The following is a 16,284-nucleotide window of genomic DNA, read 5'->3' as shown; positions in this document are numbered from 1 at the left end:
ATTTCTCAAAACCTTTTAAGCTCTCATTAAAAAATTAACATGAATACATATTTTGATAATTTAACAATTAAATTGCACACTCTTTATGTTCTTAACTTGCATGTCAAGTTTCATTCAAAAAAGATGTTATTTACTATTCGATAAATAAACTTATTTTTTTATGTATAATTTAAAATTACAAAAACTTAAAATTTAAACATTTGATTGATTACAAAATTATTAGTCTTTTATCTTTTTGAAATTTTGTAAGCATGAAAGATATAATAAGAAAAAACAATCTTATGGTGGATTTGTCAAAAATCATATTTAATAAAAAAATATAGGAAGAGTTTGAAATAGAAACTTTATCCCAATAAAAATAAAAATAAAATAAAGTATGGGTTCAATGTGAAGAATGGGTTCCTCCATTGTACTGTTGAAGTTGGTATGTTTCATTTATTCTTTATGTCAAAATGTTTTAAATCTTAACTTCTTATTTAGTATATATTTATATGGAAAAATCCAACCAACAAAAAAAAATCCAAAATTTTGTCACTCGTGACAAATTAAACTCTGACATTTTAATTTTACCATTTTAAACCTCTAATTTTATAATCTATAACAATTTAATCAATCATTCCNTAGAATTTTCATGGTGTCTAAAAACTCCAAATAACACGATTTTGTTATGAGAGATTTGTCTTTTTCTCCACATTATAGAGGAAACCTAAGGAGGGTAGAACATGGATAAAATAAAAAGAAATAACAATAAGGATAGTAAAGATAAAAAATTAATATAGTAGCATAAGCAAACTAGATGTGTGTATCAAATCCACCAACCTGGCAAAATGATCTAACCCACATAACCCTGAGGCTTTGGGTTGGTTTTTGTGAGTTGGGTTGGCTTGAAATTTTATTTTAAGCCTTGAGTTGGGTTAAGTTTGGGTTAATAGTTTTTCAATCCATCTAATCCAAACCAATACACCATGTATATAAATTTAATTTATTACCTTATTTTAATTTTTAAGTTTATTAATCTTGGTATTTTAAGAATTAGTTTTGATGAATATGAGAATTTGGATATATAATTTAACCATATTATACAATTGTAATTTTTTATTAAAAAATGTGTTTAAATAAGTGATGAAAAAAACTCAAAAATTTTAAAATACATCAAACATGTATGCAAAACCCACCAACCCAACTCAATCCAATGGGTGGTTTCTACACAAGTAATAGGTTGGGTTGAAAAATTCTCCAACCCGACCTATGAACACCTATAAGTCAAACGATGACATTTGTGTTTTATGGGTTCTAAAAATAATTTTCCTTCAATCTATAGGTTGATTTGTTAATGTTTTAGGAAAAAAAAAAAATATAAGGGTGAAGGGGTTAAATTGTTAAGACATATAAAGTCTACACTTTAAAATGGCAAAAACTAGGGTTTGATTTTAGGAATGGCAAAAACTCTACTACCTGACTTGCCTTATCCCGTTTTTTTTTCCATCTCGAAAAGATGATAAGGTGTGATAAGTTTTGCTTACTTTACCCTATCTTAATACCCTTACCCGCCCCCGCCCTATGGATATAAACATCTTTTATCTAACATATACTTAACTTATTTATGCATTGATTCTAAAAAAAAAAAAAAAAAAAAAAAAACAAAACTTATTTATGCATATAATATTGTAATTATATATATATATATATATATCTATATTATTACTATTTTTTTTTTGGTTACTAGGTTGCAAGAGACCGTGGGTTCCAGTTAGCTCAACTGGTAAAGTTTCTGATGGTTGTATAATAGATCTGTGATTTAATCCCCCCTTACACCAAAAATTGATTGGTATTTTGGTTTAATGATAAAGAGCTATCGTTAGGAGTGGACGTCATAGGTTGAAATTTTCTAAAAAAAAAAAAGGTTGCAAGAGACAGAATTTTATTACTATCTTTAATTGTTTATATTTATTTCTTTATTTATTTTTGATACATTTTCTGTTTATATTTCATCTTTATCTCATTAATGTTAGAGTCATCTTATTAAGATGGAAAATGCTAACGAGTGCCCTTCGGGCGCTTCTTAATAATCCATTTAAAGAAAGTTTTTATGAGAAATGAAAAAAAAGTAATTAATATTTTGATAATTTTTTTATTTTTCTATAAAAGTGGTATCAAAATTTTTTTAAAATGAATTATTAATGAGTGTTTTTAGGGTGCTCGTTAGTATGACTCTATTAATATTAGTAAAATATCTCCAACTTGTCTCGAATTCAATGCCGTAAACTGCCGACGGTGTCATTTTTTTTGGGTTAAAGTCTAGACTCCAAACGCATTTGAAGTCAAACTCTTTACTATTTTTTAATTTTCAATTTTCAACTCGAACCGACTCTTTTCCTTCACCTTACTTCTCTATCAATTGTTTCTCACCAAAAAAAGAAAAAAAAAAAAGAAAAGAAAAGAAAAGAAAAAACTTCTCTATCAACCGCCTAAAAACTAAAATATAAAAAAAGAAAAGAAAACCCCAAAACGTTGAAAGTTGGTTGCCAGATTTCAATTCAACAAGCAAAACCACCACCACCAACAAACGGCCAAACCAAACGTGTACAAACCAAAACCCCCACACACACACGCACACTCGTTTTCCCCCAAATTCTCACTTCTCCAACGTTTCTTCTTCTCCGTTTTAGTGCTTATCCCACAACCAGATCTGCCATCGATACCTCACCATGTGGCGCTCTTTCTGGCGATCCATCGATCGCTTTTCGCTCCAACACTTCAAGTAAGTTCCTAATAGTTTTCAAATTTTCGTTTCGTGCTATGAATTTTAATCTCCTAGAATTTCCATTCACATCACATGCAATAGATTTACGATTTAACTAATTGATTCCGCAACTGATTAGGTTTTATTAGAAAATTTAAGCTTTAGAGCCATGTTCAGCTTAATTAGCAATGTACTAAATAGTATTTTCTGCGTTAATAACCAAATTAGCATTAGATTTCTAACCTATGACTTCCGCACCTGACTGATGGGAGCTTTTTCTTATCAAACCAAGACACCAGTTTTTGATATAGGTGAGGATCGAAACTCAAATCTCTTATTTGATGATAAGAGATTTTATCAGTTGGGTTGACTGTAACCTACTCTAAGTCGATATCAAGGAAGAAATAGAATGGTTAATTATTTAGGTTAAAATGCAAAATCCACCCTCTATGTTTCACCAAAATTCATTTCAGTTCTCTACTTTCAAATTTATTCAATTAAGGTTTTTCCATCAACTTTTGTTATATGTTATGGTTAATTTTTCAAATTTTTAAATTAAAAAAAATTCAATTAATGATTGAAAAATATTTTCCATTTTTTTTTTCAAAAGATTGTAACAAATGTTGCGGAAAGGATTTAATTGAATAAATTTGAAACTTAGAAGACTGAAATGAACGAAAGCGAAGTTAGAGAATTGAAATGAATTTTGAAGAAACTTAGAGGGTGAGTTTTGCATTGTAACCAATTATTTATGTTCGGGTGTTGAGTATGATTCATATAAGTGGTTTAGTTTAGGGCTTTTAAAAGCTTCAAGAAAAGGTCTATGATATATTGATATCACTTTAGGTTAGTTTGCATTTTTTAAGAAAGAAATTTCACTTGGTAATGAAGTTTCTTTTCAATGTTATTATTTTTTTAATGATTGTTGTTGTTGTTGTTGTTGTTGTTGTTTTCGGGTACTATTACTAAGAGCTTGTTTGATCTTGTTGTGGATATAGATACGTAATCAATGAACTGCGGGGGATCAAAGTTGTACATAAGCATAACAGGGTAATTCAGTTGAATTTTCAATAATTTCATTTGATAATATGATATAACACGTGAAAATTCTTTTTTTGTATTAACTTGTTTTCACTTGATCTGTTCAATCCAGGAATTGGTAATAGATTTACTGCAGTCTATAGTTGAGATAGTCACGTATGGCGATAGACAAGATCCGATGATATTCGAGTATGAATTAATAATGATTCAGCTTTCTCTACGAGGTTATGGTTCTGAGTATCTCGACAATGTTGTAATAGCTACTTTTAAAATATTGCAGATGTTTCATGGAATACCAAGTTTTAGCTGAATTTGTTCGTGTGCTAAAAATTGGCAAAAATGCAAGGATCGAGGCACCATTACTACAGTACCTAAGCATAATGATTCAAAATATGGATAGCGAGCATGCGATATGTAAGACCTTAGGTTCTATCCTTATCTCTCCTTTTTTTTCCTGTCCATAATCATGGATTTGGGCTTTTGAGAGGAGGATTATCAAAGCTATGATCAGGCTGAAAGGCTTTTTTTTTCCTTCGTAAACAATGAGCCTGTCCACCCTCTATGTTTCACCAAAATTCATTTCAGTTCTCTACTTTCAAATTTATTCAATTAAGGTTTTTCCATCAACTTTTGTTATATGTTATGGTTAATTTTCCAAATTTTTAAATTAAAAAAAATTCAATTAATGATTGAAAAATATTTTCCATTTTTTTTTTCAAAAGATTGTAACAAATGTTGCGGAAAGGATTTAATTGAATAAATTTGAAACTTAGAAGACTGAAATGAACGAAAGCGAAGTTAGAGAATTGAAATGAATTTTGAAGAAACTTAGAGGGTGAGTTTTGCATTGTAACCAATTATTTATGTTCGGGTGTTGAGTATGATTCATATAAGTGGTTTAGTTTAGGGCTTTTAAAAGCTTCAAGAAAAGGTCTATGATATATTGATATCACTTTAGGTTAGTTTGCATTTTTTAAGAAAGAAATTTCACTTGGTAATGAAGTTTCTTTTCAATGTTATTATTTTTTTAATGATTGTTGTTGTTGTTGTTGTTGTTGTTGTTTTCGGGTACTATTACTAAGAGCTTGTTTGATCTTGCTGTGGATATAGATACGTAATCAATGAACTGCGGGGGATCAAAGTTGTACATAAGCATAACAGGGTAATTCAGTTGAATTTTCAATAATTTCATTTGATAATATGATATAACACGTGAAAATTATTTTTTTGTATTAACTTGTCTTCACTTGATCTGTTCAATCCAGGAATTGGTAATAGATTTACTGCAGTCTATAGTTGAGATAGTCACGTATGGCGATAGACAAGATCCGATGATATTCGAGTATGAATTAATAATGATTCAGCTTTCTCTACGAGGTTATGGTTCTGAGTATCTCGACAATGTTGTAATAGCTACTTTTAAAATATTGCAGATGTTTCATGGAATACCAAGTTTTAGCTGAATTTGTTCGTGTGCTAAAAATTGGCAAAAATGCAAGGATCGAGGCACCATTACTACAGTACCTAAGCATAATGATTCAAAATATGGATAGCGAGCATGCGATATGTAAGACCTTAGGTTCTATCCTTATCTCTCCTTTTTTTTCCTGTCCATAATCATGGATTTGGGCTTTTGAGAGGAGGATTATCAAAGCTATGATCAGGCTGAAAGGCTTTTTTTTTCCTTCGTAAACAATGAGCCTGAAGCTTTTATTCCCTTTTCTTCTCTTATCAAATGTTTATGTTGGCTTGTCCTGTGACTACTGCTAATACAAATTTGTGATGCATTTTGTGGTTGCATGATGCAGACTACTGTTTAAGCAATGATTACATTAACAGCATCATAGAACATCAGTACGAATTTGATGGGGGAGATCTAGCTCCATATTATGTATCATTTTTAAGGTTTTAATCCTCTCTCTCTCGCTCTAACTGAATTTTGGTAAAATACTCGAGCTGCTTTACATTTAATCCCTTTTCTTGCTATGGTAATTTGTTTCAAATTGTTGAACAAGGAATGTTAACTTTTCTTGACTACTTTCCTGACCTTGTTGGTTCTTTCTTGGATCAGGGCAGTGAGCAGCAAAATAAACAGAGACACACTTTGCCTTCTTGTGAAGGTTCATGGGGTATGTTAAAGCTTATGCTTTGTTAGATATATTGTAATTACGGTTATGTATCATTTGCCTACTAAGGCCATGGCATATGCATTTTGGCATGAAAGGTTGTGTGTTAAATCTTATCCTAAATATGGTTTTGTGATGGATGAGAAAATGCAATTACAGAGATTAAGGCATTTGGTTATTATAATTGCAAGTCTAGAAAAGAAAGGAAGACTTTGGTTTGAGGCCATGTTGGGTAAAGTTTGTTAGGCTAGAACATGAACTTAGTGGTGTGCCATGTCTTCCCCATTTCTATTTCTTGCGCAGACGTTCATTTCCTTTTTTCTTTAGAGGCATGTGATGCCATTCATAGGTTAAAGGCACATTATGCTTAATTATTATCTTTTAGGCCAGGTTAACTTTTTTTCCCTCAATTTATGGGAGGATGAAAATCACTACATTCAATAATAAATTGGCATGTTCTACCTCTCCATGTTTGCGGTTTCTCTGTTGAATTAACTCAAAGAAGAAGTATAGGTTTTAACATGAGAACTGAATTATACAGTATCACAATTATTTGATCAGGAGTCTGAATTATATTTGCATGTGTCTGTCATTGTTCTTGCATGCATGCGTCAAATGCCATTGCTCTCTTTATATGTATTTTGTTCAGTTTTTTTTCCCTTCATTTATTTTGGAATCATGTCTCTCCCATTGCAGGACGCTGTAGTCTCATTTCCCCTGTATAATGAAGCTCTTAAGTTTGCTCGGCATGGGGAAAAGATGATTCAGACGGCTGTACGTGCATTAACTCTCAACATATACAATGGTATTGTGTCATTATCTTTTTCCATCTTCTCCAAGTAGAAGATATACGCCAAATATTGGATATAAGATACATTTGTGATATCTTGCAACAGTATCATTTTGATTATGCAGTGAGCGATGATATGGTCTATCAATTTATAACAACTCCTCCAGTCTCCAAGTACTTCTCAGACTTGGTTTGTAGGTTGAAGGAGCAATGCTTTCATCTAGACACCCTTCTACATTTTAAAGAGTATGTTTCTCAAATTTTAAGAGAAATCTAGTCATTTGGTAAATTATAGTTTGGCATGTTTAAGTATCTATTTAAGGGAAAAAAAATTGCTTGTCATTTATGCAGGGAAACATCCACCCGTGAGAGGAGAAATGAACTAGTTCTTTAAAGAGTATGTTTCTCAAATTTTAAGAGAAATCTAGTCATTTGGTAAATTATAGTTTGGCATGTTTAAGTATCTATTTAAGGGAAAAAAAATTGCTTGTCATTTATGCAGGGAAACATCCACCCGTGAGAGGAGAAATGAACTAGTTCTGGAAACTGATAAAATTGTAGATGATATTTACTACTTGAAAGACATACTAAGTGTCGGCGAGTATCGTTTGAATAGATTAATCTCGCAAAATCTTTTCAGCTTGCTTGTTTTTCCTACATTGCTTCCATTACTGCAGTTAAGGCAGAATGATGTGAGATATCTTCCCCTTAACTCTTTCTCTCCGTACAATTTTTATGTATGATGTGTTCATTCAACACTATTTTTATATTTTCTCTAGGGGTCAAATATATCATCAGTCACTTCTCTGTACATAGTTTCTCGTCTTCTTCAAGTTGTCGATGGAAAAAGCATGGTAAATGCTGTGGCCGGTGTTATTCTATATCCTTATATGACCTTAAGTGTGGGAGATGCTATGAAAGGGGACACAGTTGATGGTGTTTGTAATGCTAGTTCATTTCTAGACCATTTGAATGATATGGAAAAGAGGGTATGCTCTGGTCCTGAGTCTGAAGGAGCAGAAAACTTCAAAAGCAACAATTTGTTTGGGCATTTGGCAGAGTACTTATCATCTAATTCTCAATTGATAAGTGGCCTTCAGAATGATGACTGTGTAGAAAGGTGAGTCCATGATGAAAACTGATCTTTTACATTCAAGTAATCAAGCTCATATTCTTTGGAACTTTGAAAGTAGAACACCCTTATTTCACTGTTTCATTTTTTCCCCTGTTCTTTCTTTATTTTATTCCTGTGATACTCTTGGATTAATAATATTTAACTAATATTGTAGGAAATAAAAATCGATGAAATTAATTGATTATTTCTCAAAATAGGACGAATGTCTCTGACATATAGGTTATGGTTGTTGTTCAAAATTTGAATCTTAGCATGATTCCATTATTAGTTACTTTGGAAGATAATTCATTGCAAGTGCTAAACTTTTTTCCACCCAAAAGGTAGAATAATAGTTTTGTCATGGAGGTTTGCTGATTTTATTTGTATACTGATTTCCTTTCCAAAATATTTAACTAAAGGATGATGGTAAAGTTCATCTAGAGAGCAATGCAGTGATATCAAGGTCATACTTATCTCTGATTGCAAAGCTCTTGAGAGCAATGCAATGTTAAGCGTTGAGCATAGCAAGTTAGTTGCTGTATGACCACTTTTTTTGTGTGTGAATAATTCCCACTTCTGTGGCCCATATCTTCCATCGTATCATTTTGGTGTTAGTTTAGGGAGACTTTTAAGCTACTCAGGTAATTGAGTTTGACATCTGTGGCAAATAGCATCATGGGCTATGTTTGACATCTGGATGAAGAGCCTTTCATGCTAAGTTTGTTTTCCTTATTGTAGGAATGGTGAGAACTACCATGTATATTTATATTATTTATGAAAGTTTTAACTGTTGCAGGGGTGGGGTACTTGCACATATTTTTGCCGACAATAATCACAGTCTGCTGCTAGCATCTCTATTTTTATTGCTCATTTTAGCAGAAAGTAAAGGTATCCATTTATTACTTTGGAATGTGTAGAGTATTTGGCTTTCTCTCTTTTACTTTTTCATCTTTGTGCTGTTCATTTGTTTGTTTGTTTGTTTGTTTCATGTGTGTTCTGTGTATGTGCAGATCTTGATTATTTGCTAGCTTCAATGATTGGGCTAAGCAGAATTCAGGATATAGTGGTAAGTATCAATACTGCATTACTGCTCATCTGGGTGGATCAATTTTATTTTCATCTAAACATGTACCTGAATCAAGGTTTCTTTATCATCAATAATGATGGGATTTACTACCACTACTACCACTTTTCTCATTGTCCGCTACATTGGTCTTGTTGTCCCCACTCTTAGCCATGAGGAAGCAAATAATACTTCCAGTTATAGGAAATATATAATATATTTCTTAACTAACCATTCTCTGTTCTATATGTGCTTACATGAAAAAGTAGTAGAATTAACCTCCATTTTTGACAATTATATGTGCTTTTGAGATGATTTAGACCCAGAATCCTTTGATATTTTTCTTTAACAGTATTGGTATATTCATCTACAGAATCATGACTTGTCAGCTTCACAAGTAGCGGATGGAAGTATTTTTGTGAAATTTATGCCCCAGGTAAATGTTTGATTTAATAATTGTTGTGTTATTGTTTTAATTTTATATTAGGAATGCATTTCATTTTATTACTTTTTGGGGGTTTCAACTAGCTGATGTTGATTAACCTCTTAAATGGTAACCTGGAATGTCCTGGTTCAGTAGGGCTTTCAATCTCATTATGAATTTACATTTTCTTTCATTTTACAGATTTTAAATGCATTGTTGAAGATTTTAGCAAGCCAACCACCATTGTCTGTACTAATACAATGGCATACAGGGTGGTTCTTGCGGAAGCTACTGATTTCTCAGATTTCTAAAGGGAAGACAGTGAATGATCTTAATTTTCACCTATTCAATGTAAGTATTTAACTGATCTGGTGTACATTATGTTAATAAAAATTTATTTTTAATTGACTGCAACTTGTAAGTTTCTTTGTTTTTCCTGGTTGTGATATTTGAAGTACTTTTTCTTTTGAAACTTTGATAGAGTGATGGATTTTCTGAAACTCACCCTGTCTTCATGATTTGCTTAGTTTCTACTCGTATGATTGTCATATTCCTTTAACTCAAGACACCTAAAATGTAATTCATATTTACATAATAATTTTATAAGATTGCTATATGCTCAACTTTAGGTGATTAAAAAGCAACATATTCATAAAATGAGTGTAGCTGAAATGAGAATGTTAAGATGGATAAGTGGAAATATATGGAAAGATAGGGTTTGAAATGAAAAAAATTGCTTAAAGATAGGGTAGCCCCCTATATAGATGAAAAGATGAGGGAGAGTCGCTTAAGATGGTTTGGTCATGTTCAGAAGAGATTGACTAATTCACCAGTAAGAAAGAGCGAGTTGATCCAAGTTGAGGGAACCAAAAAAGGTAGAGGAAGACCAAAATTAGTAGAAGTATGAAAAAAGGACTTGGCAATTAAGGGACTAACAAAGAGTATGACTATAGATAGAGTAGAATGGAGGAAAATAATATATACGGCTGACCCTAACTAACCTGTTGAGGATCCATAGTTGTTTTTTCCGAAATTTTGGGACTAAGGCTTTGTTTGTTGTTATTGTATAATGTTCAGATTTAGGACTCAGTACTCAGGACTCAGGACTCATCTTGCATTTGGTTATCAATCATGGGAGTTTGTCACATGCTGAAATAAATAGAGAACATTGCCACATTCTTTTGCATTGATATTTTCCATGCAAATCACATGATTTTAAGGTCTCAAACTATCTAAAGTTCTATATTTTTTAGTTTTCATTGACAGACTTCATATGAGCAGTCTCGTGAACGCCTTCGTAAAGAACTTGATGGATGCTGGTTTGATTATATCCCAGATACTCTCAGAAATGAATGGCTAAGCTGTAAAACAGGTATTTATGATTTTATTTCCTTCATTTAGGGGCTGAATCTTTCCTTGAGAGGCAGCAGGGCATCAACTCTTAAGGGTTTGAGCAAATTTTGCCCCTTCAGGAGATTGTTGTAGTTAGCCCTGCTGCTTGGTGTCACCAAAGTTAGACTATAGTAAAAAAGAAGGGGAATATATTTTTTTATAAAATTTATGTGATTGATTTCTTATTAAAAAAAAAAAAAGTTTATGTGATTGGTTTTATATATATTAATGTTGGATACAGCTCTTGAGGAATCATCCCAATTTAAAGATCCCTTTTTTGCGTTAGAGATTGCTGTCTGCCAACAAGACACTGATGGTATTGTACCTTTTATATTAATTAAAATTAATTATTGTAATTATTTGAGTTTCTTCCTCTTACAAGACATTGTTCTTTTTTGGAGTAAACAAATATTATTTACGTATTGCAGGTGATGCCACTACTGTTTCTGCTTGGCAAAGGATGGTAGAAGCTGTGAAGGTCTTTAAAATTAAATCTTATTAAAAATTTATTTTGTTGAAAACATTTTATTATATTTTTTTGAATTCAATTTGCTAGAGGTGAATGACTCTGATTGGCCTGTTATAATGGGATTTGAGCTCATTTTGTCTTTTAATAGCCCTGTTAGTTTAGCATATAGGTGTATTGAGAGTGAGAGAGAGAGATACAACCTTCTTGTCATCAAAAAAGAGAGTAGACACTAACTTTTGGTTTCTATTGGCTGACATCTAATAATTGAACTTTTTTTGCCTTCACTACAGATGTTAGCTTGAGGCTCAACCACCTATATTATTGGGTGCGTTGTATTGTATTGATGTTTGTCATTTAAGCAATTTATACATTGGGCAATCAATGAAATCTAGGTTTTTTTTTTTTTGGCAACATTTAGTTTTGTTTAAAGGATGCCTTCTCAGTATAATTAGGGTTCTAAGCTATTTAATGTGGATGCCAATATGGGTCAGTTTTCAGTATGGCTACAAATTGTCTAACTCAACTTGGAGCAGAATGAATGCTATGTGGGTGGGTTTGGTGTGCAGATGGTGTCCAACCTGGCAGAAATGTTGAAATTGTAGTGTTCTTAGTGTATAGATTATATTGACATGTTCTGTAGACGAAGAGAGTTTAGAAATGTCAATTAAATATTATTGATGTACTTTGACTGAATACTTGCCTAAGCACATTGTGTGTTGTCTTTTTCTATTCATGTTGTCTATAGCTTTATCTCTGCAGCTAACATATTCCTTGGTAGAGATTGTCTTAGGTTGTATCAATTTAGGTTATAATTTTTGAACCAAAAAATTATTTTCTTGTACATAAATTCATGCTGATATGTTTGTGTGATTTCATTTGAATAATCTTTCTCTATTACAAACATCTGCTTCTGTCTTTGTGATTGCATTTCTAGTTTGCCGGTTGAACCCAAGCTCATACTTTTGAAGAACCTGTTTTCTGTTGTAAAGTTGTAATATGTTATATGTTATATACCACTGTGCACTGTTCATTCGTTATTTAAGTTTTCTGGGCTATTGTAAATCTCATAATAATTTTGTGTTATAGGTTTTCATTCTCCATCTTCAGCTTAAGGCTGTTATTTTCAAAGGAAGCTTGCTTGAAAAACCTGTGCTGAACATGCTGAATGGTCCAACTGCTGATTCTGGAAGAGGTCATGCTTCAGATACCCCATCTGCAAGCTTTGGATCAGATGTCTCTTTAGGTGGGGTATCATTCCAGAAAAATTTCAGTTAGCTGTCTAACTATTCTCTAACTTCATACAACTTTTTCAGGCTCTGGAATCCCTTGCAGAATAGCATTTTCCAATGCAGGAATCAGGGATATCTACCTGATTCCAGTGGCAAGGGAAACAACTGGAAAATTGCTTCTCACAGAGAAACATCCCTTCCGCAGTCAACGAGGAGTTGTTATTGCTATTGCTCCATTGGCTGGCTTGAGTGTAAGTCCCAATACTGATCGACTTTGGTCAACATTCAGAGTGTTGATGATGGTCTGACCACATGATTAAATTGATTTAAGTAAAGATGTTGACAATTATCAACTTTGGCCTTTCTTGGGCAGCATTTGGAGATACTTGTTTTTTTTTTTTCTTCTTTAAATTCTAAATTATATCAATTAGGTTTACAGCTGGAGTGCTTGATTCTCTTGTGCTTTGCAATGCCAACATTCAATTTTTACACATTGACTTTTGCCCGAAAAAAGAAAATATAGATGGTTTACAGCAGAGTTTTGCAATTACCTTATGTATCTGCTGTGCAATGAACTATGACGGGTTAGATTGAAAAGGAGGGGGAGGATGGAGGCAAAAAGAAAAACCATGTATTGTACTTAACAGGTGTCAATCAATCTGAGAGTCAAGAAAATTTGCATTGTTAGCTATCACCCATTTGCATGTTTATTTTATCACGACAACATCAATTGAAAAGGAATGGGAATGATTAGGTGAGGGCAATGCATTGTAGTTGTGCTCACTTCTGAAGATAATAATGAAGGACTAATGAGATGTGACTGTAGGTATGGCAGATTTAAACAGTTTATGCAGTTGTTTATACAGTGGATTGATCCAGAAGATACATGCCAATAATGAGAGAAAGTTGGAGTGGTATCGGTGTGGCATTGGCCCACTAATGCGTAAGTTAGAAAATATGATCAAGGAAGGAAACTGTTCACTGATTGTCTCATTCCTGTATTTGATTGGAGTCCTTTATATACAGCTGTTGTTATATTGCTATGGGAAGCTTCCTTGTTTTTAGACATCCTCCATTGTGGTAGTAATGGTTCTAAAGTAACGGGCATAACTGCTCTCATTATATCCATGATCTTGGTGGTGTGATCACTGATTTTAATGGGGTTTGACCATCTTTCCTGGATTTGGTGCTTGGGTGCTCACATGGGTTGACAGTCTTGGTTGGCAGGGATATCCTGGTTGTATAATTTGTATTCCCATTATTGGTTTGAGCTATGAAGTGGCATCAATGGTCTTTCTGTAATTATAGCATGTTCACTTTTCCCTTTATCATAAACAATTTGCAATTTTTTTTGCTGCATGTTTTCTTTCAATTTTATCTCTTATTGAGGAAAAGGCTTAGTTAGGAGTTTAGCCAAAGATGTAAGCGGGTTCTACAAACTCATGATTCTCTTTTATATATATGTGTGTGTGTGCGCACACGTGTGTGTCTGCGCTAGATCCCTATGTTTGATAATACATTCTGATGCAACATATTTGTCACTTAATACAGCCGAAGATAGACAACGACCATCCTTCATGGTTGCATCTCCGAATCAGAGAGTTTGACCCAAAATTCAATACAAGCAAAGCTAGGAGCAACCACTTGAAGATGTCCAATCATGTTGCAGATGGGAAATGGACACTAGGTTTTCCCACTGCAAAAGCTTGTGAGGCAGCTCGGTTGTTGATACTTGAGGAAACTAGTAAACAAAGATCCTTTGTGGAAAGCATACTTGCTCCACTACTTCAGGATGATTATCTTGGAAATTTATCAGATGTTGAAGATGAGTGAAGCTCACATACAAGGTGTTGTAGCTTAGCTTACAGTTTTGTTATTTTGTTTTTGTGACATAGATAGGACAGCTCTGCACAGTAGTGGTTTCTGTCATCAAATGCATCAGTAGCTCCATAAAGACACTATCCATTATTTTGTGTTATATTTTTAAGCATGTAGTAGGCGGTTTCAATGTAATATATAAAGATAATAGAAATATGTCCAAGTAACTTTCTAGCAGAAGGGAAACCAAAAAGGTGTCTTATACTTATTTTGTGTGCTTTATAAAGTATTGAGACCCGAAACGAGTAAACATGCTAGTAAATCTACCTTGTGAGTTGCTCGGCAAAGGTATGTTTTGAGTCCCAATTTACCTTATTTGCAGCTGTGATTTGTGATGGATTGTCGAAATGAGAAATATGGTTTTGTTTGAAAAGGAGTGCGGACCCTTTGACTTGACCCCCGAAAACACACGAGGAAGAGGTGAGAGCAGATGTGGGGCGCAAGGATTTTTAGGAGCCTCCTCCCTCAGATTGGGTTGAGGTTAATGTTGATATGGATTGGGTCTCAGGAAATGTCAGACCTAGTTGCAGACTTGTCTACAAGGAAAATTATTAGATACTTTGTAATTAGTAGGATTCACCATAGATGTGAGAGGAAAGTATGATGTCACTGTATTCTGGAAGTACCTAATAAATAATTACTCTTTCACGCTACTCTCCTTCAATTTGGTTCCTAGAGTCAAAAACAGATTTGCTTATACCCTTGCTAAATGGGGTTTCTGTAATAAAGTAAATGGTTCTATCCTGCCTTGGGCCCTGCCTGCTTTTATTTGTGCATTTGTGAAGCTGTTACGTTGGATTGGTCCAAGTCTGAAATTTTTGTTCTCTCTCTCTCTCTCTCTCTCTCTCTCTCTCTCTCTCTCTCTCTCTCTCCCCCCTTTGTTTTTTTCCCCTATCAAAAACTTCTCTCTTTGTTATTCCTTTGAATATTTGGCTACTGTTGTTGAAACTTTTTCATTGATTAGTGATTACATACTCTCCATCCTTACAGATTGCTTTTATTGTTTGGCCGTTTGCCAGTATTACATTGGATAGGAAATGAAATGCTTGGCAACCGTAAGTAACTAAAATCTGTCATCTCCCATGGCAAGCGCGGTTTCTTTGTAAATAGGGGATCAAACTGGTTCATCTTCCAGCCAGAGAGCCCTTGATGGAAAGTAATACATCATTATCAAAGTTCCAACCTTAATATTTATCCCGAGGCACTGAAAGGGCATATTCTCAAGCACTAACAGCGAAGACAAAGAAATTAAAATACAGAAAAGGGAAAAGACTTATTGGATGTCAAGTCCTCTGTGCTTTTTTTGATGAAAGAAAGAAAACCATGTACTTCCTTATTTATTTATTTATTTTTTGATGAACATGTACTTCCTTATTTTGGATGAATGAGAATAAATCATATCATCTCCGGACAGTACTCCACTCTAACAAAGTGGGCTAGCTACGACACGCGTGATGACTGCCAATAACGAGTTAAAACGTGTGACAATTCTTTTCTTTTGGGTATGGAATAAAACACGTAACATTCAAATTCTATAAGGTCGAAATTTATGCATTCAAGTCATTGATCACATAAGAGGAAGGAATATACATTCAAATATTCTTTGTATGGTGGAAAATGGAAATTTATACGGACTGGAGCGTTGGAGAATTGTTTATATAATGTTAGGGTCACTGACAGAGGCGCTGTGTATGCACACTCCATCACATGGTTCTGCCCTTTATACCTATTGACATCTAATCATCTATAGTAAAATGCTTTTGCAGTCATGGTATAGAAGATGCCACTCTATCTGGTCCTTCTCAACTGGGTTTTACATACACCTAGTTGCAACGTTAAGGCACTATCCTAATTGACCAGCAGAGAGCATATACATGGAATATTTTCTAAGGAAGTAAAATTCTTTAGAAAAGTAAAGCAGCCTAGGCAAAGTAAATTGGTCAAGATGAACCATGTTAGGGAAACAAAAGATTTTCTTAACTTGTTAAGGTATGTTTGTCACTATACTTGTTAGA

The 16,284-nt window shown here is 33.4% G+C and overlaps 1 protein-coding gene across 7 annotated transcripts; it reads left to right on the top strand.

The window, feature by feature from the left end:
- Window positions 1-2,460: 2,460 nt before the first annotated feature.
- LOC111998657 (protein TRANSPARENT TESTA 9) lies at window positions 2,461-15,807 on the top strand. 7 transcript variants are annotated; one of them, XM_065771870.1, is made up of 20 exons: window positions 2,461-2,761; window positions 3,742-3,793; window positions 3,897-3,973; window positions 4,065-4,198; window positions 5,593-5,689; window positions 5,856-5,913; window positions 6,607-6,715; window positions 6,826-6,946; window positions 7,203-7,392; window positions 7,480-7,820; window positions 8,611-8,702; window positions 8,825-8,880; window positions 9,251-9,313; window positions 9,503-9,652; window positions 10,568-10,673; window positions 10,935-11,009; window positions 11,122-11,171; window positions 12,249-12,405; window positions 12,476-12,642; window positions 13,943-14,922. In XM_065771870.1, the coding sequence occupies exons 1-20, from the start codon at window positions 2,709-2,711 to the stop codon at window positions 14,222-14,224; spliced, it is 2,430 nt and encodes an 809-aa protein (XP_065627942.1). In that variant the 5' UTR covers window positions 2,461-2,708; the 3' UTR covers window positions 14,225-14,922. The 7 variants fall into 7 exon arrangements, with proteins under 7 accessions (XP_065627942.1, XP_065627938.1, XP_065627939.1 ...); XM_065771866.1 differs by lacking the exons at window positions 2,461-2,761; window positions 3,742-3,793; window positions 3,897-3,973; window positions 4,065-4,198 and adding exons at window positions 4,867-4,946; window positions 5,050-5,126; window positions 5,218-5,351; window positions 15,289-15,807 and having other exon boundaries at window positions 13,943-14,238; XM_065771867.1 differs by lacking the exons at window positions 2,461-2,761; window positions 3,742-3,793; window positions 3,897-3,973; window positions 4,065-4,198 and adding exons at window positions 4,867-4,946; window positions 5,050-5,126; window positions 5,218-5,351; window positions 15,260-15,807 and having other exon boundaries at window positions 13,943-14,238.
- Window positions 15,808-16,284: the final 477 nt, after the last annotated feature.

The sequence above is a fragment of the Quercus suber genome, unplaced genomic scaffold (genome assembly GCF_002906115.3).
Source record: "Quercus suber isolate HL8 unplaced genomic scaffold, Cork oak 2.0 scaffold_50, whole genome shotgun sequence".
NCBI lineage: Eukaryota > Viridiplantae > Streptophyta > Magnoliopsida > Fagales > Fagaceae > Quercus > Quercus suber.
Note: the sequence above shows the minus strand (reverse complement) of the source record. Positions and strands in the feature narration are given on the sequence as shown.